Source organism: Castanea sativa, chromosome 5 (genome assembly GCF_040712315.1).
Source record: "Castanea sativa cultivar Marrone di Chiusa Pesio chromosome 5, ASM4071231v1".
Taxonomy (NCBI): Eukaryota; Viridiplantae; Streptophyta; class Magnoliopsida; order Fagales; family Fagaceae; genus Castanea; species Castanea sativa.
The window spans coordinates 61978977-62004684 of NC_134017.1; the positions used below are offsets into that span (position 1 = coordinate 61978977).

The following is a 25708-nucleotide window of genomic DNA, read 5'->3' on the forward strand; positions in this document are numbered from 1 at the left end:
TTATTTATTTATTTAGAATTTTTAGTTTCCTTAATTCCTAATTTCACGTACATTAGACAAATAAAAAGAGTCTTATCATACATGCAAAGTGCGTGTGACGAGGTTAGTAAAGTTTATAAATTGATGTGCCAATAAATGCAGTAATATTACTATTCTTTGCCCTTTAAAAATTTAGATTAGGTTAGTATGAATATGTTGCGGAATTGTTGTTAATTATTATTGTGACTTTAGAAAGAACTTATCTTCAAAACAATGTTTTATTGAATACAAATTATTTTGCAAATTCAAGCCCTGTCCTTAATCACGCGCTATAAATGCGCGTGAGAAAAACATTCCCTTGAAACGTACTTTCAAAAATACCATATCTGTCCCTCCTCTCTTCGAAAAAAAAAAAAAAAAAAGACAAAATGGCTGGTGGTTCTTTCTTCTCTGTTAAAAAAGTTAAAAAACACCGGGCTACCCTTCATCTCTCTCTTTCTCTCTCTCTACTCTAGTTATCTGATCTCGCCGGCACTCGGCAGAGACACTAAAAAACGCACAAAAAAAAAAGGGAGAGAGAAATTATAGGAAAGCGAGTTTTTCATTCCTCATACCTTCCTCTCTTTCTCACTCTCTGCATTTTCCATAGATCGATTAATATTGGTCAGTACAACCAACACAGTAAAATAAGCCAAAAAGCGAGAAAACAAAAATGTCTGAGGAAGAGAAATTGTTGAAGGAGGCGAAGAAATTGCCTTGGGAAGATCGATTGCTACACAAGAACTGGAAGGTCAGGAACGAAGCCAATATCGACTTGGCTGCGCTATGCGATTCCATCGCAGATCCCAAGGACTCTAGCCTTCGCGATTTCGGTATTGTTTCGGCTCTTTTGGTTTTTTTTTTTTAGGGTTTTGGACTCAGATCTGCGTTTCTTCGTTTCTTAATGTTCGATCTGTAATTTAGGTCCGCTTTTCAAGAAGACAGTTGCGGATTCCAATGCGCCGGTGCAAGAGAAGGCGCTCGACGCTTTGATTGCCTTTTTACGAGCTGCCGATGCCGATGGCGCTAGGTCTGTTTGCTTTTTCTCTCTTTTTTTTTTTTTTTCGTTTTGGCTTGTTTGTGGTTGAAACTTCGTAATTTGGATTGGTATTTGGTAATGCTGCAGATATGCCAAGGAAGTATGCGATGCAATTGTGGCGAAATGCCTCACCGGAAGGACGAAGACAGTGGAGAAAGCTCAGGCGGCATTTATGCTTTGGATAGAATTGGAGGCAGTCGACCAGTTTTTGGTGCTTTTCTCTCTCTCTCTCTCTCGCTATAAGAATTTGCTGCTTTTGATTGCTTTGAGTGCAATGCATGTTTCTTTTTTCATATCTGACCATGTTTAGTTTAGACTTTAATACATGAACAAGCAAAAATGATTCTTTGTATGCTTTTATTAATTAAACTGTTAATTTTTTGATAATTGGGAGTGGAGGGATTTGAACCCAGGACGTCTCCATTGGAAATTCAGGAGGTGTCGGTTGGGGCATTGAGCTACAAGGCTCTTGGCTATTGTAATGTTCTTCTAGTGGCAATTAAATGTGACGCCTTTACTTTTATTTTTATTAAAATTTGGAATAACCTGTCCAACATTTGCTCACTATGTGAATTATCGTACAATGCTTTAGTGATAGTACATTTACATATTTTAATTCCATTTAGTTGCCGCTATTGTAGCAATTCGCTTAAGGCAAGCATAGAGTCTTGGTTATTCCTCTTTATTCTCTCCTTCGTTTTTGGAATTATTAGTGTGCTTTTGTTCCTTTCTTTTAAGTAAAACAATCCTACGTTCCCACTGGACTCATTTGAGATTGGTTATGTATAATTGTTGTTCTTGTATGCACATTTTTGGTATGGTCAATGGAGCCAAAATATTCTTTGGATAGAGAAATTTACTTATAAATGCTAAGTGCTTTGTAGCTCAATTGGCACCTCATGGCGTTTCCAACAAAGACGTCTAGGGTTCTAATTCTCCATTCTCCATTATTGTAACTATGGAATTATCAAAAAATATACTTGTAGTTCTTTGGTTGTGCTATTTGAATTGTATAATCAATTTTGGTACTTGCAAGGGGGAAATGTGAATATATTTTGAGAATATATTTTGAGAATATGTGCTTAGATGTACAAAACACAACCTTTCTTTTAAATATAGGTTTTATTAACTCATGGGTCCTGGTAATTGTAGGATGCAATGGAGAAAGCAATAAAGAACAAAGTTGCCAAAGCTGTTGTGCCTGCAATCGATGTTATGTTTCAAGCCTTGAGGTTTGCATATTAAGTTTGATTTTACAAATTATACATTAGTTCTTTTGCATCTCCCCGCCTCCTTAGCAAGAGATGGAGGTAGAGGTCATGGGTTTTATGCCAAGTGTGTATGTGCATTTTATGTTATGTATTTACCTTGTTGATAAACAAAACGTATTATGTTGTTCATTTTTAATAAATAATTTGATGGCATTGTTCTGATTGTCGTTAGTGAATTTGGAGCAAAAGTTGTTCCCCCAAAGAGAATTCTGAAGATGCTTCCTGAACTCTTTGACCATCAAGATCAAAATGTTCGTGCATCCTCTAAAGGATTGACTCTTGAGCTTTGTCGTTGGATTGGGAAAGATCCTGTAAAATCAATACTCTTTGAAAAAATGCGGGATACAATGGTATGGTGTATATCTTGCATTTGTTTTTCTTTTGTTTTGTATCTATATTGTGTCTATGTTTCTCCTGTTGTCTTGATTATAAAAAAATTCTTGTTTTTATTTTTGGGTGTTGAAGAAAAAAGAGCTGGAGGCTGAACTTGTAAATGTTACTGTCACAGCTAAGCCATCTCGCAAGATAAGGTGAATGTCCTGTTGTGAATAACCATGTTTCTAATTTCTAAAATTTATCTACTTGTGTTATGATCTGGTAACTCCTTTGGCAATTGTTATGATCATAGTATGTCTCTAAATGTGTCTTCATGTTGTTCCTTCTATGCCTTTTTCTTGTTTTCTCCCATAAGAATAGGTTGAGGGTCTAAAATCCACTGGGTATGTGTGTTCAAGTTGCCAATCAAAATTATTTTTTTGGTTGAGGGGTGTGTGTGTGGTGTTCCTTACTGATTAATGCATTGCTCATGAGCAGTGGCAGTCCTGCATTGATTTATGTGTTTATAGATCCTAATAAAAAGTTTAAATCTCTAAATATTTGAACAAAGGGACTTTTGGATTGTAGCTTTCCTATTTTCCTTATTTGATGTCCTAAGTGAGAATTGGTGTCTATTTGGTTGTACATTATTTTGTGTAATATGTGTACTTAGGTATTTTTATTTATTTATTTATTTTTATATTAATGTTTTTTTGGAGGTTAGAGGTTAAGTAAACTAAAAAAGGTTTATTTATTATTTTTTTTCAATGCGTTTTCATTACCTGTTTAACAAACGCTCCTTGTTACTGCATGCCAATTGCACTTTTGTTTAACATATAATTGTTTATGCATTATTTATCTCAATAACTGTTCTTTTTTAGGAATTGAATCAAAATTGAAGTGAGAATATTGTTGGTTCCTTTTTATGGATGGGATTAATTGTTATATGCTTGTTAGATCTGAACAAGATAAAGAGCCAGAGCAGGAAGCTATATCTGAAGTTGCGGGCCCTGGTCCGACTGTAGAATCTTCAGATGACGGTATGTGTTGTCCCTGCAGCATCCTTGAACATGCTTTCCATTGAAACATGTCAGCACCATAGCAATGTTACTAACATATCTTTGTTCTTGATATTTTTGATTGACAGCTCCGCTGGAAATAGATGAGTATGAGCTTGTTGACCCTGTTGATATATTGACTCCTCTTGAGAAGTCTGGATTTTGGGATGGAGTGGTCAGTGTTCCATATCAATCTCTCTTTTTGGTCACAGTTAAACATATTTTGTTGGGCTATATGGGGGGTTAATCTTCTCATCAAATAATGCAAATTTTGATGTTTTGAAGCTTAATGATTGTTTAAATGTTGTATCTATTTTTCAGAAAGCTACCAAATGGTCAGAACGAAAGGAGGCTGTAGCGGAGCTAACCAAGCTTGCCTCAACGAAAAGAATAGCACCTGGTGATTTTACAGAAGTTTGTCGGACATTGAAGAAGGTGGGTTAAAATTATTTAGTTGAAGTAATTGAGTCTTCATTTTTATTCAGTTTGAGATTGTTCCTTTGTCTTGTCATTTGGGCTTGATTATGGGTACATTTTATTCAGGCTAAAATGCAGTTTACACCCTTCAAGTTTGGGGTTGCTTCTAAATTGGCCCCTAATCTATGAAAACTTGCAATTTACACCCTCGAATATCACAACAATGTCACTTAATGGGCAAATGAATTCAATAATACCTGGGTTTTGACAGTAGATTGAGCCCATCTTTGATGTGCTTGTACTTTCACATCTTTGATTTGAGGTTCCAATGGTTGTTTAAGCTAGACTATAAGGTCAAAACTTTCAAAGCATATTGGCTTAATTTACAAAGAAAAGATTTCAAGTAGTTGAATCTCTCAATTTGTATTGATCTTGTTAGTAGAGTCATGAATAGCCAATTGTGGTTCAGTTATGAAGTCCAATTTAAGTTATAAAGATACTAAAAAAGGATTACACCTAAAAAATGATTTTACATGAGTGCATAAAAGAAAATTTACGGACCACTTAGCCAAAAAACACTGCTGATAACTTTAAATTTTTTGATGTAAAAAAACATTGAGCATAAAGGTATATGCCCTTTATTACTTATCAAAAAAAGAAGACAAAGTAAATGCGTATGCCTTGGGACTTGTGCACATATATTTATGGAAAGTATTATGGATGTGTGTGTGTATTCTTTTTTGCACACAATTTAGGGGTCCATCAAATTGCTATGAGTAACTTTGAGTCAATGATCCTCCTGCAAGGTTAAAAGGGCACCATTCTAGATGCTTGGTTGGGAGATCTGCAACCTACCACCATGGGGATTATAATTAAGGTTCTAAAATGAATTTTAGATGATGAATATCACTCTATATGCCTCACTTGGGACAGGGTTATGAATTCCCTTTGTGATCAGCAAATTGGTTGGTGGCTTGCTCAAACTTGTTATCTTTTTTTGCTTGACAATTCAATTGATACAACAAGTGAAGGAGGGGTTTTCAGTTTTGCAATGCAATTGAGCTACAAGGCTCTTGGCGGTGGCTCTTATTAAACTTATCGTGTGGTTTTTGGTTTTGGGTGCACTTTTGGCAATTTGGAGAGTGAAGTAGAAGGTTAAATAAATATAGGAAAACCATAGACAGGTATTGATCTGGATTAAGTAGTTACCGTTTCACAGTGGTTGTACATGAGCTTTGTTGGCAGCAGTGAAACCATGCTCACCATATTTTGAATTAATCTTCTTGTTTACTTATTGCATTTTACTGGGTAAAAATTATATCTTTCTTTTTCTCACATTGCGGTTTAGAGGTTAGAACTGAAATTCTTTGAATCATGAATGATATTATTCTATATACAGTATATTTGAGGGAAGATATCGTATTGTGGAACCCTATTGGTTTAAAATGACGATGCCCATAAAAACTGCAGTGTCAACATCATAGTTGATGCCATTTGATTTGTATTTGGTTGCATATGTTTTGAATGGTTTTAAAATTTCAATGTGTGTTTGGTTAGCTAGAATTATTATTTGAGTGCTCAAAAGTTGGCATGTTGATATGCTATGCGTATGCTGTTTTATAATTTTTGACATGTTGCTTTGTTTCTGAACAGCTGTTCATGCAACTAATAATTGCCTTGCCAAGTAAAAGTTTCACTGATTGTTTTTTCATGCAGCTTATTACGGATGTGAACATTGCTGTTGCAGTTGAAGCTATTCAAGCTCTTGGCAATCTTGCCCGTGGTCTTAGGTTGCATTTTTCTGGGAGTTCACGCTTTTTATTGCCAATTCTTCTTGTAAGTACAATTACGTAATTCTAAAAAAAGGAAAACCAAAGTTGAACTGTCTATAATTTGTGTGTATCCCTTGTTGCATCTCAAGTTGTTCCAAATGATGCATTATTCTATTATGAAAGAAGGGAATGTATTATTATAGTATGATTGCATCCCCGGCCCCCCCCCCCCCCCCCCATCTTTTTTATCTTTTGCACTTTTTTTTTCTCTTAAAATGAATCTACTTGAAAACTGAATTGCTATATTGCAAATTATTTTGTGTCATCTTCTGGCAGGGTGCTGATCATAAACTAAGGGTGTCTTAGGTTATTGAAAATTTCTTGTTTTCCTCTTTGTTTGGTAATTTGAAAATGAAAACAGTTTTGTGAGAAGAAAAAGAGACGAAACAAGGGCCCTAACGTGTAAACAATGATAAGAAATTCACATTTCCCTAGGAATAACAAATAGGAAATGCAAAAATGTTATAGGTGCAAAAGCTCTCTCTTTGAGTGAGGAGGGTGTTCCAATACTTTGACTGAGCAGGACATAGTTCCCTTGTGAAAGTAATAATGAAAGGGAAGCCCTGATTAAATATGATCAACATTGCCAATATGACTTGAAACCAAATATACCCTGATATATTTGATGTGTAATTGGAAGTGCTATAAGGATATAGAATTGGTTCTCTTGTTAACCTTAATGGTAGGTCTTGGTCAGTTGTTTTTTTTTTGATAGGCAGGTCTTGGTCAGAAATTTTATTTTCTATTCATAGCAATGGGTGACTTGGATGCTCCCTGGAACTGTAAATGATTTTTTTATGCTACCTTTATAATTGCCTTCGCTGTTTGTACATTTTTTACTGATTATATCTTGCAAAAGACGTCGAGGTAAAAGAGTGAAAATTATGCAATTCAAAATCTATTTATATGTTACATGTTTTGCATTGAGGAAAACTTTTTTCTTGAGGAAAATTTGTCCATTTGTGGTTGTCAATATCTCTCTAATAAGTTATCTTATGTTTATTTTTTTTTAAGGTTTTTGTGAACCCTATTCAAGAACAGAATCATTTCCTTTTATTGCTATGCCTGAACAAGTGGCTGCTGATATAACAAATATTTTTCTTTAATAGGAAAAACTGAAAGAGAAGAAGCCTACATTGACGGAAGCACTTTCTCAAACTCTCCAAGCAATGCACAAGGCTGGGTGCTTAAATCTTGTTGACATTGTTGAAGGTAGGTTTTATTATGTTTCATTCAAAAATCACTTCCATTATCTCTGTTCCCAATAAATTCATCTTTCTTAACTTAAAATTTTTTCTTTGGTTGCCTTTGAAATTGGTTTAGTTCTGAATATTGATTAAAGAGCAGAAGTTACAGTTTTTGGAGGTGGTTGCATAAAAAAATAATGTGTCTTCATGTTTCATATATTACATGTGGTTGGTGGTAATTGTGAATTAATGTTGATTGTAATGAACGGTATTTATTGCAGATATTAGGACTGCAGTAAAAAACAAAGTGCCTTTGGTGCGCTCCTTAACCTTGAACTGGGTTACATTTTGTATTGAAACAAGCAACAAGGCTGTTGTTCTAAAGGCGCACAAGGATTATGTACCCATCTGTATGGAGGTTAGTGCCTGTGGTTTTACCTGTGTTTTATTTTTCTGGCTTTTAGTAACATGTGCTGTTTTAACTTGAGATCTATGAATAAGAGGATTTAATTCTACATTCTTAATGTCTGGGAATGCCAGTCCTTTGGTGCTTTCATTATGGTCTGATACAAGTATTGCTCCTTTGCTTGGACATGATATGGATTGTTATTTACATTTCTTCCTCCCTTTGCTAATGCCTTTTGTAGTCATTGATAAGATTCATTTGGGACTTTCCTCCGCTGCAATTTTTATGGTTTCTCAGTTATGTGTCTGAAGAAAATATTTTGGTTTATGTAGAGCCTCAATGATGGGACCCCTGATGTGAGGGATGCAGCCTTTTCAGCCTTGGCAGCAATGGCTAAGGTAGTACTGTCAACCTTTCATAGTGTGAATAAATAAAATATGAAAACTACTGTCGTTATTTTCAACTTCACTTGTTCGTTCATTTTTAGTTGGTTGGCATGAGGCCTTTGGAAAGGTCATTGGAGAAACTTGATGATGTTCGGAGAAAGAAGCTTTCTGAAATGATTGTGGGTTCTGAAGCTGGTGTGTCCACTAATACGAGCTCAGGTTTGTAAATTTTTTGTACTTCAAGTGGATATCAATTTAAAAAGTGTTTATCTTGAGGTTTCTCTTTCTTACTTATACCTTATCATTGTGTGTCAGTCACAGTCCAAACTTCAGGCGGAAGCATACCCTCTTCAGTGGTGAGTTGATACTTGATTTTTGATTAAAGTTTCATGCTTTGCATATTTAATACCTTTTACATATGGTACATTCATGAAATTTGATTGTTACACTAGGTTATTTAATGTATTATGGTTCCAGATTTTTATCACATTTGGGACTCGCATTAACTGCATTTGCATCAAAAGCTAAGTGAGAGGACAAAACAGAGGAACTATCGTGGGATGGACTTGCATTAGGAGATTTGGAACTTCTTACAATCTACATAGGCGTACATAGTCATCCAATCAACCATTAGCATGAGTGGAGAGTGTGTGTATATATATATATATATAGTCTATAAATGCCAAATATAAAACCTTATCAAAAAAAAAAAATGCCAAATATAAAACAAGATGGAAGTTCCTTCCTGCTGTAATGTATACATCAATGAAGAAAAGGGTCCTCTTCATTTGAAATGGATCCATTTTGTGCTTCATATTAACTATTACAAATCTGAAGGTGTATTTAGTGCCACACTATTTACTATATTAAATGATGGGGTACTTTGCCATTCTTAGATCTAAAGAATAAAATTTTAACAGTGAAATGGAATCTCCATTTTAATTGAAATGGAGAGCATACTGTTCCCACATGAACAATTTCTAATTCTATTTGTGCAACATCTCAAATTTATTAATTGTACTGCACTGTGAGTTACATAGGGTTTTCTTTTCCTGTTTCAAACAATTTTTTTTTTGAGAAGTATCCTGTTTCAAACAATTTTGAAAACTATACCGGGGCATATTTATTTAGCCCTCCTGCTCTACAGATTCTTTTGACAAATTTTATGGCAAGCCCTTTTGTTTCCATAAGTTCTTTTAATAAATATTGACTGAGATCCCATCTGTTGTTCAACACTTCTAGTGTTTACCAAGTTTGATATACAAAAGTTGCATCTTGTTATAGTTACTAAAAAAAATGCATCTTGTTATATAAGCAGCTGCTTACAAGGTTTTAGATGTTACGCTGATCCAATTTTTGTGTGCTGTTGATGTTGATTATTCCTATATTTAGATTACTAGATTAAGATGTCATTCTTGGATAAATTGCAGGCTTCTGAAGGTGCATTTGTGAGAAGGTCAGCAGCTAGCATGCTTAGTGGGAAGAGGCCTGTCCAGGCAGCTGTGAGTGCTTGTTTGTGTCTCTTGGTGCTTAATTTACTTTATATCATGAAGTATTTCCTAGTTGACTTGTGCTGGTACTTTGATAGCCTGCTATAAAGAAGGGTGGCTCTGTAAAACCGGGTGCTAACAAGAAAAGTGATGGAACTGGACAGCTAAAATCTTCCAAACCAATTGAGCCTCCTGAAGACATTGAGGTAAATCAATGATTTGGTTGTGAATATTCTATCTGATTTTTGCAAGGTCTTTGTTAACTGCCTTTTTTTCCTTCAAATTTACAGCCAGCAGAAATGAGCCTTGAAGAGATTGAAAGCAGATTAGGTTCTATTCTTCAGGCAGACACTGTTTCTCAATTGAAGAGCACTGTATGGAAAGAACGACTTGAAGGTTGGTTATCTTCTCTTTCAACTCTTTTTATTGTGATATTATTTGGCGGGCCATTTGTGGATGTATCTTGCATGGATGTCCCTTGTGATGTATCTTTTTGGGCTAGTCATGTATTATTCTTCCCTGGCTGCATTGCTTAGATTCCTTCTAGATTTGCGTTGAGCTTTAGTTGCCTTTTATTTTTTCTCATTTAGCATTGCTTTGATTTTTCTTTTTCTTTTTTTGTTGGGAGCTAGGGGGGAGGGGGAAGGCATGGCCATTCAACTTTTTTAGCATGTGGTGCTAGAGATAATAATGAGATTGGTTTTCTGGGGATTGTAGATTAAGCAATTTAGTTTCTTGTAATCAATTATATTATCCTTTGCTACCATTCTGGTTCATGCTGTTTGATCATGGTAAACAATACAACATCCCATTTCAAGTCTTGTTTTCTGAGTTTCATTTTTCATTCAGTGTCCATTTGGTATTATTATAAGCTAGCTTTTTAGCTTTAATGTACAGTTTTTTAAAATCTCACTTTTTATTACTTTTTTAAAGTACATGTATACTTTAGCACACTTTCAACAAAAAACTAAATAAGTTGTTTCCAAACGGGCGCTCAATTTCACTTTACACCTTGTTTGATAAAATGGAGGGGGAGGGAAGATAACAGAAAGGGAGGAGGTAAGAGGAAAATAAAGGGAGTCAAAAGGAGAGTATTTTTCCTTCCAAGTGTTTGGTTTGCAAGGGAGGAAGAAAAGGAAAAAGAATCATCACGTGGGTCCCTCTTGTACACCTTCCCTCTCTTTCCTTCAAATCCGGGAGGAAAGAAAAAGGTGGGTGTGTAAGGAAAATTGGTTGCCCCATTTCTCTCCAATCAAATGATGGATTTCTGTGATCCTCCCTCCCTTTTATCTCTTCTTTCCTTTCCATTTATCTTCCCTTAAACCAGACATTGCTTTAGGCTATTAGTGTTTCCTGTATATGTAATTTCTTTATCCTGTAAATTCTTGTAATGGGACCCTCCTCTCTATTAAATTATTATTTTTGTTTCTACTGAGTAGTTTTTATTATCCTATAAATTCTTAATGGGTCTATTTTTATGAAGCTTTCTATATTTAGTGGGTAAATGTATTCAGTCAAGTTGCTAGGACAGATGAGTGCATGGATGTTTATTGTAATTTTGCAAATGAAGGCTTGGGTTCTAAAACATGCTTGAAAAAAAATTACCTAAATTTTGCATTGGTTTGGGTGTACACATAGCTTGCCTAGGCTATATAATGAACTGATTTTTATGTTAACCAGAAATATGATCCAAGTTGGTTCTAATTGTTTATAAAGAAGTCAGGTAAGAACTAGTTCCTTATTTTTGCGAAAGTCCACTAAACAAAAAAAAAACGTAAATTCCATTCCCCTTGGGACAAAAACAAACATATCATTTTTTTTTATTCAATTAAATTCTTCATCATGACATGGTTTTATGGTTTGCTGAAGCTGAACTCCTGCTGTATTATTTGATGTTGTGATTCTGGATTTTAATCAAGGTTTAAAGATTTATTTGTATAATTGTAAGCTTAAACCTTAGAAGTTTTAATTAATGAATTTTATTTACCTATAAAAAAGGCTGAAATCTTAGAAGTAACTAGTTTTTATGCTTATGCCTTTCTTTGTATATAATTGACAAGAACCTAACTTGTTACAGAACAGTTTTTTAATTAGCTGGTTTTGATTTTGTGAGCTTGGAACTATCAAATGACTTCTGTACCTATCATTTACTGTTTATGGTGCATGCCATGGACCCTGGTAGGATTTATGTTGGCTAAAAACTGCATAGTGATTGTTTTGTACAATAGTAAAATTTAGAGGCCATGCACTGTGCATTTACCTTGTGGGAAACCTGGTTTGTCACCTGAGGTTCTTGATTGAGTGTATGGTTACTAAATTTAAGTTTTATTGCAGCAATTTCCTCATTGAAACAACAAGTGGAAGGTTTACAGGGCCTTGACCAATTTGTAGAGATTTTGATTCGTTTACTTTGCACTGTGCCGGGTTGGAGTGAAAAAAATGTTCAGGTACTTAAGTGTTCTGCTGTTTCAGGTTGACAGATTCATCTGGTGGTGTTTTTTTTTGGTTAAAAAATTACTATAGCTTTCAATTGTTCGTAATACAGGTTCAGCAACAGGTTATTGAAGTTATTACTTACATAGCTTCTACAGCGACAAAGTTCCCAAAGAAATGTGTAGTACTTTGCTTGTTGGGTGGGTATTTTTTTCATATTAGTAGTAGTAGCTAGCTTCATGGTTGTGTTGCTTTTCAATTTCTATGGTCAATATGCTGTTTTTCCTTGTGGCTGAATTGATTTGTCAAGTCAACTTTAACATTAGCTGGAGTTATTACGTCTAATTGACAGGTATAAGCGAACGGGTAGCAGATATCAAGACACGTGCTTATGCCATGAAATGCCTTACTACTTTCTGTGAAGCAGTAGGTCCAGGCTTTGTTTTTGAAAGAGTAAGTATGCTTTCTACTTATATAATTTCTGGTAGCATCTGCAGATATATATATATATATATATATATATATATATATATATATATATATATGCATATGAAGAATTTATACTGTAGAAAAGATAAACAATGCCCTATGTTCATTGGCATTAGATTTATTTTGATGTTGGTCTAAAATGATTGTTGCAAATTGTGGTTTTTGTAGCTTTACAAAATCATGAAGGAGCACAAGAATCCTAAGGTTCTCAGTGAAGGAATATTGTGGATGGTGTCAGCTGTTGAGGACTTCGGTGTATCACATTTGAAACTAAAGGTTTTGCCTGATATTTTAACATAATTATCATGTTGTCTTTGTTTTGTTTTGTCTCTCATGGTTTTTTAATAATAAACTGTAATATTATCATTATTTAAGGTGACTCTAACTGTAATTTTTTACAGGATTTAATTGATTTCTGTAAAGAAACTGGACTGCAGTCTAGTGCGGCTGCCACTAGAAATTCTACAATTAAGCTATTGGGCATTGTGCATAAATTTGTTGGTCCAGGTGACTAATCATTTTATTTGGAACTTTCCATCTGCCTGTGTTTCATTTTACAAATTCTGAAATGTATTCCACTGCAGATATTAAAGGGTTTCTTACGGATGTCAAACCTGCACTGCTTAGTGCGCTTGATACTGAGTATGAAAAGAATCCCTTTGAGGTACATCAAGTTTGTGTTTTAATGCCAGAAATTTGTTTATTGTTTGTGGATTACTAATTGTCCTCATATATGATCCTTCAGGGTGCTTCTGCAGCTCCAAAGAGGACTGTTAAGGCATCTGAGTCCAATTCGTCTGTATCAGTTAGTGGGCTCGATGGCCTGCCACGTGAAGATATCAGTGGAAAGATCACCCCTGTGCTACTTAAGAGCTTGGAAAGTACTGATTGGAAGGTTTGATTATTTGTATATATTGACACCAGTTTGATTTGTCATTCTTCTGGTTGCAGTCAATGTTTAGTAAATAGTTAGAAACATTTCATTTATGGAATTTTTCCATATTCCAGGTTCGTTTGGAGTCAATTGAAGCTGTGAATAAGATTTTGGAAGAGGCAAATAAGCGAATTCAACCAACTGGAACAGGTTTGATACTACTGTCATTTGCTCAAGTGCTTTCAAAATAATCAAAACCACTGCTCTGTCTCTGTCTCTCTCTCTATTATTCCGTCTCTCAGTTAGAGTGTCTCATGGGTTAGAGGCTGTTGATGTTGCTCTGTCCTTTTACAATAAGCTTGCGTATTTACTTTTTTGTTTGCGAAGATGGTTAATCTGCTTAAATCTTTTTTTCTATTTGACTGCCAGTTGAGTTATTTGGGGCCCTTAAAGGGCGTCTATTGGACAGCAACAAAAATTTAGTAATGGCGACCTTAACGACTATTGGTAGTGTTGCCTCTGCAATGGGACCAGCTGTTGAGAAGTCCAGCAAGGTTTGTTGACCACTTTTTTAGCTGTTAGTAAATCTTAATGTGCTTCTCGCTCTTTAGAAATTTGAAAGTTATTATGAAATTGTTTAATTACAGGGCATTCTGTCAGATGTTTTGAAATGTCTTGGTGACAATAAGAAGCATATGAGAGAATGCACTTTGACTACCTTAGATTCCTGGCTTGGTGCTGTTCATCTTGACAAAATGGTAACTGTTTATTTCCTGATGTTTCAAAAGTAAATATGTTTTACTGTCAGGTGTGGTAATTGTAATTTCATTGTAGGTTCCTTACATCACAGCAGCATTGACAGACACAAAGCATGGGACAGAGGGGCGTAAGGATCTTTTTGATTGGTTGACGAGGCAACTCTCTGGATTAAGTGATTTTTCTGATGCAATACAACTGTTGAAACCAGCATGTTCTGCTATGACGGTATTTTATTTATTTAAATTTAGGAAAGTATATTCAGTCATTTCTTGGCTCAAATGTTTCCTGATTATAACTAGTGCAAATTTTTCATTTCTTTTTTGTTTTAACTTTTCCCTTCAAAATTATATGCATGGTTGGATCTTTCTCAGGATAAATCATCAGATGTTCGAAAGGCAGCAGAGACATGCATTAATGAAATTTTGAGAGTTAGTGGACAAGAAATAGTAAGTCTGCTTGGTAAATTCTGGTGCTTTTTCTAATTCATCTGAGGTATGATTGGTGCCTGAACATTTTCTTGATATAATTTTTTGTTCAGGTTGAAAAGAATCTTAAAGACCTACATGGACCAGCTTTGGCTCTTGTTCTTGAACGATTGAAACTTAGTGGGGCGTTCCAAGGTGGGCTTTCTGGTAGCTTGGCTGACTCTTATTTTTTTAAATATTTTTTTTGGGTTGGTCATGCTTTATTCTAATGGAACATCCTTTCTCTTAGAATCCTTTGATTCAGCGAAAGCAATTTCAATGGGGCCAACATCCAAATCCAGCTCAAGGGTTGGAAAATCTACTTCAAATGGTGTAATGAAGCCTGGAAACAGAGCTATGTCCTCGGTATGTAATATTGTCTTATCTTGGGTATTCTTTTTGAAATGTAATGGCAATATTGATTATGTGTTTTATGTTCTGGAAAGAGAGTCATTGCAACGAAGGGGTCAAGGACAGAGCTGTTGTCTGTTCAAGATATAGCTGTCCAGTCACAGGCATTGTTAAATGTCAAGGACTCATCTAAGGTATGTTGGCTAGAATATGAAAGGTTGAAACTGGTATAAAATCTAAGGCATTGATAATTTAGCTGTCATTTGCAATGGCTTATATGCAGGAGGATCGGGAGAGAATGGTAGTTCGTAGGTTCAAGTTTGAAGAGCCACGTATAGAACAGATTCAAGATCTTGAGGTTTATAATTGTATAGTGTTCATAGAATGATATCTTGTTTACCCCTTTTTGCCACCATGTTGTGTATGATTTTTGAAAGCATGCTTTGGATGCAGAATGATATGATGAGGTATTTCAGAGAAGATTTACACAGGCGGCTTCTAAGTACAGATTTTAAGAAGCAAGTGGATGGGCTTGAGATGCTGCAGAAGGTGTTTTGCTTTCTTACATCCTTGAGTATTTGAATCTTATTTGAGAATATGAATTTCTGTTTTTATATGGATCTTCTATAAACATTTCAGGCACTTCCATCCATAACAAAGGAAATTATTGAAGTTTTGGATATACTTCTGAGGTGGTTTGTGTTGCAGTTCTGTAAATCAAACACAACGTGCCTTTTGAAGGTGGTGTACTTTTCCTTTACTGTATTAATGTTGTTTCCCCTGATTATTTGTTACTTGTATATAAATTTGTTGCGTCTATTATGTAAAATTATAACTTCATTCTGTTGAAATGAACAGGTGTTAGAATTTCTTCCCGAACTTTTTGATACCTTGAGGGAGGAGGCCTACTCTTTGACTGAATCTGAAGCGGCCATATTTCTTCCATGCTTAGTTGAGAAGGTTCTTTATATTCTTTTATTAGAAGAATTTGGTTGCATGTATAAACATCTTCTGTAATTTGGTTCATATCCTTCTAAACAATTTATGGGATATTATTTTTCTGTCATTGGGTTGTTTCTGTATTGCTGGGTTTAGAGCTTTTTCAATGTGGTGTGTTATATGCCATCATCTGCTCCGTGAAGTTTAAAATAGTTATGGCAGAGAATGCTGAACTTTATGTTGTGCTGCAGTCAGGGCATAATATTGAGAAAGTACGAGAAAAAATGAGGGAGCTGACCAAACAGATTGTAAACATATATTCTGCATCAAAAAGTTTCCCTTATATTTTGGAGGGTTTGCGATCGAAGAACAACCGTACTCGAATAGAGTGTGCTGATCTTGTTGGATTCATCATTGATCATCATGGAGTTGAGGTAAAAGTAGAGAAATTTGTGCTGCTGCTTCTCTCTTCTTTTTTTTTTTTTTTCCCCTAGTTCTAATGTGCTTACATTTCATGCTTGAACAGATTAGTGGGCAATTAAAATCATTGCAAATTGTTGCGAGCTTGACTGCAGAACGAGATGGTGAAATTAGGAAAGCAGCATTAAATACGCTGGCTACTGGCTATAAGATTCTTGGTATGTCATGATATGTACTCATTGTAATGCTTCATGATTTTTAATGGGATTTTGGATTTATAAAACTCATGCCTCAAGGAATGTAATCTTTTTAAGTAGTATTCATTTCTGATTGTGATTTTTTTAAAACTTTTTTTTTTTTTGGTTTTGTTAATGTTTGATTAATGTATCAGTTTGGAGGGAGAGGAATAGGGGGGAAGGTAGGGGGGGGGGGTGGGAATTGCTCCAATTTGAAATAGATTCAAACTGCTTCCTCTTTCTTAGGGGAGGGGGAATTTGAACCCTGGATGTTTAAGTTGGAGACACCAGGAACTGCCAATCAGTTGAACTATAAGACTCTTGGCTCTGTAATAAATTATTTTATTAATGAAAAAGGAAAGGCAGATTCATAGGGCATGTGGAGTGTTTGATCTTTTATGTGTTTACCTGTCATACTTTGTAGTTGAGGCAACTGGTGTTAAATTTCAGCATCCCTTGTCCCCAGGCTCTTTCTGTCTCAAAAACTCTCTTTTACAGCCCCTGATTTAGGATCTCTAAGAATTCAGCACCAAATTAGATTTTTTGATGAGATCTTGAAGTTTCTTGAATAGGGTTTGATGTGTTTATGTAATAAAATGATTGGATCTTGAATATATTTGATGGCTGTTTGGTATTAAAAAGTGATTAGAACGAGAAATATGGAAAGATAAACACTAGGCAATCACACCTAGGTTTCCTAAGAAATCACACTTTGTTAGGATAAGGCAATCACATTCTTGAAGCTTAAAATAGGCTGTTGGACTTTTACCAAATTTAATCTCACTATGAATGTTATTGACTACAATAAAGCCTGATTAAATAGAAAAAATTAAAGAAGTGAACAATAAGGCCCAATTCAATTTAAACTAACTAAGCAGGGTCCCAATAAAGCTCTCCATCATCAAAAACATTCCAAATTAATGCTTGAGCTCTATAATCGGCTTTCCCTTGCCTCATATAAGTCTTCAAGGGGGCTTCCAGTTATATTCCCCCCATCACCCCCACCCTCTTCCTGCTCCTTGGCTGTTGCTGAGCACTATTTATTTTCCAAATTTTGTAGGTGAGGACATATGGAGATATGTCGGGAAGCTAACAGATGCGCAGAGAAGCATGCTAGATGATAGATTTAAGTGGAAGGTGAGTATGTATTTATTTTTTTCTGTGCTGAAAGGTATGTATTTATTCTGTCCTGTTTCTGTTAACCTGGATGCATTTTATCAGGTTCGAGAGATGGAAAAGAAGAAGGAAGGTAGGCCTGGTGAAGCTAGAGCTGCTTTAAGGCGCTCTGTCAGGGAGAATGGGTCTGTACCTACTTTTAATGCTTGGATATACATGTCTCTGTACCATTTACAGAATAAATTGTCATTCCTGTTTCTTGCTTCCAATCCTGCAAATTTTGTCATGTTAATTAATTAGTGAGTGTGAACTGAGATGTATTTGGTTTTCAACGTTTATACTTGTTAGTTACTGTATGTTGTTTGTGTACCCTTCAGGTTTGCGTTTCTGCTGGCTTAACTTAAAGCTTCATTATTTTACTAAAACTATTGCTATATATATATATATATATATTAGTGAGTTATAAATGAATGAGGGAATGTTATTCTATAGTTTTGGATGTCGTGTATCTAGGACATTTGCAAGAGTTGAGACCTGTTGCTTCTTTTGATACTTTTATGTCTAAGATCCTTGCTTGAATTTTAAGGAGATTTGGGATTTAGCTTGTAGCTCTTTTATGTAATGTTTAGATTTTGTAACTTTAGATGTTAGTTCTTTGATGATACTCATGTATACTCTCCATGTTCTAGGGGCCTAGGGCCTCTCCCTTTTCGTTTCTAATAAATTCATATTACTTGTTATACCAAGAAAAGGATTGAAGGAAAGAATTTTGATGATGTTTCATACAAGTCTTGTCATAATTCTTACAAATTTAAACTAAGTTTTATTTGGATGCTTATATATGGTGTTTACTATTTCTTCAATTGGAACCCTTAATTTCCAATGCTCATTCCTTTATGAGGCAGAAGGGTGTTCTAATTAGGCTTAAATACTTTTCTTTTTTTTCAAGAAAAAGGATTAGGAAAAGAAACAATTGGCTACTATTTAGCAAAGTTCTGCTCATAGTTCTTGTAATTTTATAAAGTTCAACTGGTCTCTGCTATATATTCAGTTAGAAGGATCAGAAGCATAATAGGAAATTTTTTTGTTTAACTAAGGGAAACTTTTGTGTAAATATTATAACCATGAATGCAGTAATTAGCTGTAGTAGCTTTGTGGCTGCCTTGAGATTGTATTAAACTTTCAGCCCTGTTTTCTCTGTTGATTAACAGGTCTGATGTAGCAGAGCAAAGTGGGGAAGTTTCACGATCTGTTTCAGGCCCAATAATTACAAGGTGCAATATGTACTTCATAAGTTTTTAGCTGTTTTTATGGTTATGCACAGAGCATTTTTGTCATGGTGCTAATACGATTCAGTTCCAGGAAAAACTTTGGCCATACTGAACTTCACATGGACCAACAGTTGTTGCCTCATACCCTTGCTAGTGCCAATGGCCCCACAGACTGGAATGAAGCTCTGGAAATCATTTCTTTTGGTTCTCCCGAGCAGGTATCCATCTTATATTGTGTTGAGATTTTCTCTGTTGATTAAATTAAACTCTTCCAATAAACGAAGATTACTGTGCGCATTGAGACATGTCGGTAATTTTGAAAAATTTCCTCAATTATCTGAAATTTGGCTGGGAAATTTTAAAAATTTCCTCTATATAGATGAAATATGTTGTTGGAAAAGTATTGCAGGAGTACTTGTATTGTATACTAATATAATTGATTATTTATAGTGTATAATGTAGCTGCTAGGCCTTTTGTGCTAGTGGCATTTCTCTTTCATTGCAAGGTCTGGAGTTTCACAAGGGGGTTGTGAAGTTGCCACGCATTCTTTTGTTTGGTGAAAATATTGTAAAAAAGCCACCTTGTCATTCACAGCATTCTATATTTTTGTATATTAATGTCACTTGTTGAATTTCTATAGTGAAATAATCCTGTGTTTCCTTTTTATTTAATTCTCAAATGATCTATAAATATAAAATATTCCCCAACAAAATGTCCAGACGAAGATTTACAAAGATTGTGGCTTTCTCTGAACCTCAACTTCTCTAGTTGAACATTTTTAGTTGATTACATACTGGATTTACTTCGGCCTTGTCAGCCGTATTTGTTGTGATTTGAGTTGCAGGCCTTCTCTTGGATTTTTTCCATTTCAATATTATCTCTTCTAGCAGCTAACATGTTAGATATGTCCTTCTCTTGGATTTTTCCCATTTCAATTTTATCTCTTCTAGCAGCTAACATGTTAGATATGTGACTTGAATTTCCATAACTGGTCCAGTGTGATCCCTTAAGTTGTTTAGGCCTGATGTTTGTTCTTTTTAAGCTGCAATTCTCTTGGAGGTGCATGTCTCTTGCAAACATACAGGCATATCCAATTTTTTATGTATGTACATGAAAATTTCAACTATAAAAAGTAGGTTCTGAGATTTGAAATATGCATGTGTTGCAGTCTGTTGAAGGAATGAAAGTTGTGTGTCATGAGTTGGCACAGGCCACTAGTGATCCAGATGGCAGTGCAATGGATGAACTTGTGAAGGATGCAGATAGGCTGGTTTCTTGCTTGGCTACTAAGGCAATTACATCTATCATTATGTCATGATGTTATCCCCCCACCCCCGCTCCCCTCGCCTCCTCTCTCTTTTCTTACACTCCTGTTCTCTCCTGAGTAAGTATTCTTAATAAAATCTTATATTCTCTGGAAAATGTATTTTCTATCCTAACAGGTAGCAAAGACTTTTGACTTCAGTCTGACTGGTGCCTCTTCAAGGTCTTGTAAATATGTCCTGAACACGCTCATGCAGGTAATTTTCCATCCAGCCTGATATTTTACTTTATGCTCCATTTTAATGCAAGTTTAGGTTTGGTCACGTTTTTTCCCCCCTAATAGAAGATGGGTTTTGTAAGACTCTTAATTTTCTCCTCCCCTTTTGTCTTCTCTTCAGCCAGAGTGCATTTAGTAGTTATTCTTTTTTCAAAGTACTTATGATATCTGGACTTTTCTGCAGACATTTCAAAATAAAAGACTTGCTCATGCTGTCAATGAGAGTACACTTGACAGTCTCATCACTGAGCTTCTGCTTTGGCTTTTGGATGAAAGGGTTCCCCATATGGATGATGGAAGCCAACTTCTCAAAGCTTTGAATGTGTTGATGCTTAAGATTCTGGTTAATACTTGCTTGATAATACATCTGTATTTCAGTTGCTTTTTTGCATCTGTTATATTAGCTTTACTAAGAGATTGTATGTACAGGATAATGCGGATCGAACTTCATCATTTGTTGTACTGATTAATCTCTTAAGCCCTTTGGATCCCTCAAGATGGCCTTCACCTGCATCAAATGAGTCCCTTGCTTCAAGAAATCAGAAGTTCTCTGATTTGGTTGTCAAGTGCTTAATCAAACTTACAAAGGTAACTGCTCATTTATTACGTTGGTTTCTTGGTCTTTCAGTCTATTTTACAACAAGAAGAAGAAAATTTATAGTTTTATTAGATTTGTGGGGAAGGGGAAGGAAAGGAATAGGTTCAGGTGTCCTAATGGGCATGGGCAATTTCATCAATCCAATGGTTTTTCTAAAAGCTCAGATTTATCATTTTACACAGAAATTCAGCTTTAGGGGAGCACATAAAAAACTTTTCAAAACTTACCAGATGCCTGTAATTATTTTGAAAGAGCTTTAGGGCACTTAAAGTGCTTTAAGGGGTCTGTCGGTCTGGTAATGCAATACCGACAGGCCTTCACAGATTTCGCAGAGTCCTCACTAGGAATTCATTTATGCAACAGTTGCTGAATCCTTCACTCCTTGAAATTGTTAAATGTTTGTCCTTGGTAATGCCTTGTACTTGTTTTTGGCTGAACAGTAAGTGTGACAACTATATCTGATGAATTTGAGCACTTGTTATACTGTATTTTTGGTTTCTCCCAGAGATGTTCATTTGTAATTGTCAAGAGACCGTGACTAAAAAATTGTTTAAGTAGTTTAATTATTGAAATTCTATGGATGGAGTGAAATTTATGGAGGAAAATTTGTTACTAATTGATGAAGCATCGGTATTACTTGTTTTTAAATGTTTCTTTTTCTGATTTATGCTCAGATATTTTTGGATTTGTCATAGTTCTGCTTCCATGTTGTTCAGGTTCTTCAAAGCACTATATATGATGTTGATCTTGATCGCATCCTTCAAAGCATCCATTTGTACTTGCAAGACTTGGGGATGGAAGAAATTAGGAGGAGGTATCCTCCTTGTATATATGTCGTGTTTCTTGCTCTCTTTAATATATATTTATATACTGCAGTTAAATTTTATTCTTTTCCCCTTTACCCAATATGAACTGATTTCTTTTCTCCTTTTTTCTGCTATCTTAAAACCTTACACATCAAAAGAGCTGGTGCTGATGACAAACCGTTACGAATGGTGAAAACTGTTCTTCATGAACTAGTGAAGCTTCGTGGAGCTGCAATAAAGGGTCACCTTTCTATGGTTCCTATTGATATGAAACCTCAGCCAATTATTCTTGCCTACATTGACCTTAACCTTGAGGTTGTTATCCAGTAGGACAATAAGCTTTTCTAGAAATATTTATTATTTTTACTTGGCTTTCTTACACCTTAATGTTGCAGACTTTAGCTGCGGCAAGAATGTTGACCTCATCAGGGCCTGGGGGCCAAACTCATTGGGGTGATTCAGCAGCCAACAATCCATCCTCTGGCACTCATTCTGCTGATGCACAGTTGAAGGTATCATTTTGCTCATTTTCTAATACTTAATATTCAATCACAATACCTTTCTTGGCCTTTTGGCTAAGATCAAGTGTAGTATCTGTTCTTATCAGTTTAATATCTGATATATGGGTCATCAGCCCACACGATATTAAAAAAAATTTCAATCACAAATTTGTGGTTGTCCTTGATGTTTGTAATATTATGTTCTATAAATTCCCCTCCTGTGTTACTTGTTTTTCTGTTTCTCTTTTTGTGACTCAATGATAATTCCTTCCACCCCCTCCCCCCTTTTCTTTTTTTCTTTTGCTCTCTCCAATTTACAGCAAGAACTTGCTGCTATATTCAAGAAAATTGGTGACAAGCAAACATGCACCATTGGTCTATATGAGCTATATCGCATAACTCAACTATACCCAAAGGTAAGCATTTGAGTCTGGGCTTTCCATTTGGAAGATGTACACTTGATAATCCTTTTATTTTTTGGATGGAATCAAAAGTCAGTTACAATTGTGTTTTATTACCTGGCTAAAGTTTATTTTTATTTCTGATTTCAGGTTGATATATTTGCTCAGCTCCAAAATGCTAGTGAGGCATTTCGCACATACATTAGAGATGGATTAGCTCAGGTTTTGTATTATCATCTTACACTTATGAATTGTTTAGGTATTCCCTAAGAAAAAATTGTAATGTAAAATATGTAGGTGCATAAACAGTGCATGCACATGCAGACAGAGGGTGGGAGAAACAATTGAAAACATGTATGTAATCAGTTGGTTTTGCCTTTCTACAGATGGAGAAGAATGCAGCAGCTGGAAGGACTCCCTCAAGTTTGCCAATGTCAACCCCTCCTCCATCAGCCTTAACAATTTCTTCGCCTGAATTTGCTCCTCTCTCCCCTGTACACACAAATGCTTTAAATGATGCAAAATCCTTGAATATTAAATCTGATCCAACAAACTTTAATCTACCACCTTCGTATACTGAGGACAACAGGGCCATGAATGCCCTTACTTCTAGGGGAATCACCTCGGAGAACTCATTGGGGGACCAAAGAAATGACAGATTTATAACTGGAGGTAATCTATACTATTTGTAGGTTTTTTTTTTTTTTTGGTGTGTGTGTTTGTGTGTTTTTTACACTTCTAGATTAACAAAAAACTAAGTGGAAAACGTCATGGAAACTGCAGTAAACAGTGGGACATTAGATGCAATCAGAGAAAGGATGAAGAGCATGCAATTAGCAGCAGCAGCTGGTAACCCAAACACAGGAAGCAGGCCTCTAATGTCCATGAATGACAACTCAAGCCAGGGACTTTCTAGTCAAATTCCCCATGCATCAGACCGCTCTGGTGTAGAGAATACGGTGCAGGGTGGGGTTCTTCCTATGGATGAGAAAGCGTTGTCTGGGCTTCAAGCCAGGATGGAGAGGCTTAAAAGTGGGTCAATGGAACATGTGTAGAATACAGTTGGAGTAAAGAACAAGTATTTTGTCATCTTATTGATCACCCTGCCTTGTAAATGGATTGAGAGCCAGAATGCATTTGAAAGGTAGTTGCCTCCAGTACATATATAGTTGGGTATTGAGTTTCCATTCTCCAGTTGATGTCATTGGCAACCTTCGGTTTAGTTGCAGAGCTCTGCGGAAAGTAGCACTTTTTGGCCAGTGCTAATGACTTTTAACGTTTCTGCATATAATTGTATATTGTAGTTAAATATTCTTTTTGCAGATGTGCCTGATTTTCTTTTATTTAATACGAGTGTACTAACTCCTTAGTGCAGTTTGAGTATAAATTTCTGTATTTGATGAGTTATTTCTGGCACAAGGAAATTTTGATTGAAATGAACAGTGATGTATACAAATTATTCTTCCAAGTAATGGCCAGCATTATATTGCATTGGAAATCATGAGTCAGCAGGCGAATGAAGTTATTGCAAGCTGTGATGGATTATGTCTTGCCTTTTTATTAGTTTGTGCACGAGCAAATATTGCACGTGACATGATCTAGTGATTATGAGCTCAGCTTGTGCATGTAGCATTTCTCTTGTTTTGTCGCCTAGTTATATATTCTTGAGCTCAACCCGAGCATTTCTCTCATCATAAACAAATGATTCCTCCATAAGCAAAGGACAATGGTTCTTTAGCTCAACCTATGTTTTCTTTCCATGAGCACAGGACACTAGTGTGGTACAAGCTAAATAGGATACTACCTCTAAACCGTTGTGATTTATTATGTTGTGTGCATTGGCTGAGACTAGAAGTTGAAGGTCTCATTGAGTGGATGCATCTGAAAATGCCTGGATAGGGGAGATTGTTAGGCACGTCATGACGTGAATTGAATTGCTACATTATTTTGAGTCCAAGCTTGGTGCTTGGAGCGTGTTGGCATTGATTACTCTCTTTTGGTCTACATTGAACATTTGGGTCTAAATGTGTGACTAATTTTGAGCGCGTCAATTTTATTGCTGAATTAAAAAAAAAAAAAAAAATTGAAGTGCACAATTAACGTTCGGGATGTAGTACGTTGTATGACATTCATGGATATAGTGCGCCATATGAGACGAGCATATTTGACCTTATATTCTGAGCCATTGGATTATGGTTAGAAGTAGTTAGTAATTCTTCACTGTGCAAGTTTTTATCCTTAAATATGTTGTTATTCTTGGTTCGATTTGATGAAATTGGGACCGATGGTTAGCGAAATGTTTTTAAATTGACCGTGTAAGTGCATTGGCGTAGAGAGCGTTGTGCATATGCACAACCACACTCGATGGTGCGTAAGATAGCTTGAGTAGGTCATTGGACCATCTCGCTTGGATGAACCCTCCCGTCATAATTAATGAAGCGGAAGTAGGTTAGGAAATTATAGAGTCGGATAGAGCATCTTCCTTTAATAGGGTTAATTGATTGTCACATTAGCATATTGTTTATGGACATAAGATATTTTGCCTCTTATGTGAAAATTCCACCTTATTCTAGCAGAGTTCGATGCTGAGATTTTGCCTATTATATTTGCTAGTGATATTGAGGGTTTGTTTGTAGGGATTCTCCCCACATATCTGTAATGTGGTAAATTAGGTGCTTTGCTATGAAAATGGCTAGAATATTCCCTAATATCTTGCAATTGGATTCTGAGAATGGGAAGAGTTCAAGTAGTAAAGTTCTGTTTTTTTTTTTTTTTTTGAGAATCAAGTAGTAAAGTTATGTGAATAATGGAACATTGTGTTGCAATTTTGGGCAATGCATTTTAATTGCCTCTACATCTTTAACTTGATGTCCTGTTGGTCGAGATTATTTGCACATTGTGAGTTCCATAATGAATGGTGTTCCAAGTATGGTAGAACCAGAGACAAACGTAGGATTTCGAGTTAGGAGGGATCAGGGTATAAGTTAAAAAAAAAAAATCATAAAATCACTACCCACAATCTAAATAATTTCTAAAACATTCATTTGTATAGCCATAATAATTGTGTAAATTTTCACAATTAACTTTGAAA

The 25708-nt window shown here is 35.5% G+C and overlaps 1 protein-coding gene and 1 pseudogene across 2 annotated transcripts; both read left to right on the forward strand.

The window, feature by feature from the left end:
• Positions 1–466: 466 nt before the first annotated feature.
• LOC142634466 (protein MOR1) lies at positions 467–24115 on the forward strand. 2 transcript variants are annotated; one of them, XM_075808754.1, is made up of 54 exons: positions 467–851; positions 943–1048; positions 1145–1268; positions 2210–2289; positions 2501–2678; positions 2794–2858; positions 3601–3683; positions 3791–3876; positions 4023–4136; positions 5835–5954; positions 7060–7162; positions 7419–7555; positions 7876–7941; positions 8031–8148; positions 8245–8285; positions 9360–9431; positions 9518–9625; positions 9710–9815; positions 11754–11866; positions 11965–12052; positions 12205–12305; positions 12510–12617; positions 12743–12848; positions 12926–13005; positions 13087–13236; positions 13350–13425; positions 13645–13769; positions 13863–13973; positions 14050–14199; positions 14346–14420; positions 14513–14594; positions 14689–14804; positions 14885–14983; positions 15073–15147; positions 15243–15338; positions 15429–15530; positions 15648–15749; positions 15980–16162; positions 16255–16366; positions 17445–17521; positions 17606–17685; positions 18712–18774; positions 18857–18989; positions 19941–20063; positions 20215–20292; positions 20497–20655; positions 20742–20900; positions 21627–21724; positions 21875–22031; positions 22112–22228; positions 22537–22632; positions 22768–22839; positions 23004–23289; positions 23401–24115. In XM_075808754.1, the coding sequence occupies exons 1-54, from the start codon at positions 692–694 to the stop codon at positions 23670–23672; spliced, it is 6087 nt and encodes a 2028-aa protein (XP_075664869.1). In that variant the 5' UTR covers positions 467–691; the 3' UTR covers positions 23673–24115. The 2 variants fall into 2 exon arrangements, with proteins under 2 accessions (XP_075664869.1, XP_075664870.1); XM_075808755.1 differs by having other exon boundaries at positions 18863–18989.
• LOC142637708 (U2 spliceosomal RNA) lies at positions 22271–22386 on the forward strand (annotated as a pseudogene).
• Positions 24116–25708: the final 1593 nt, after the last annotated feature.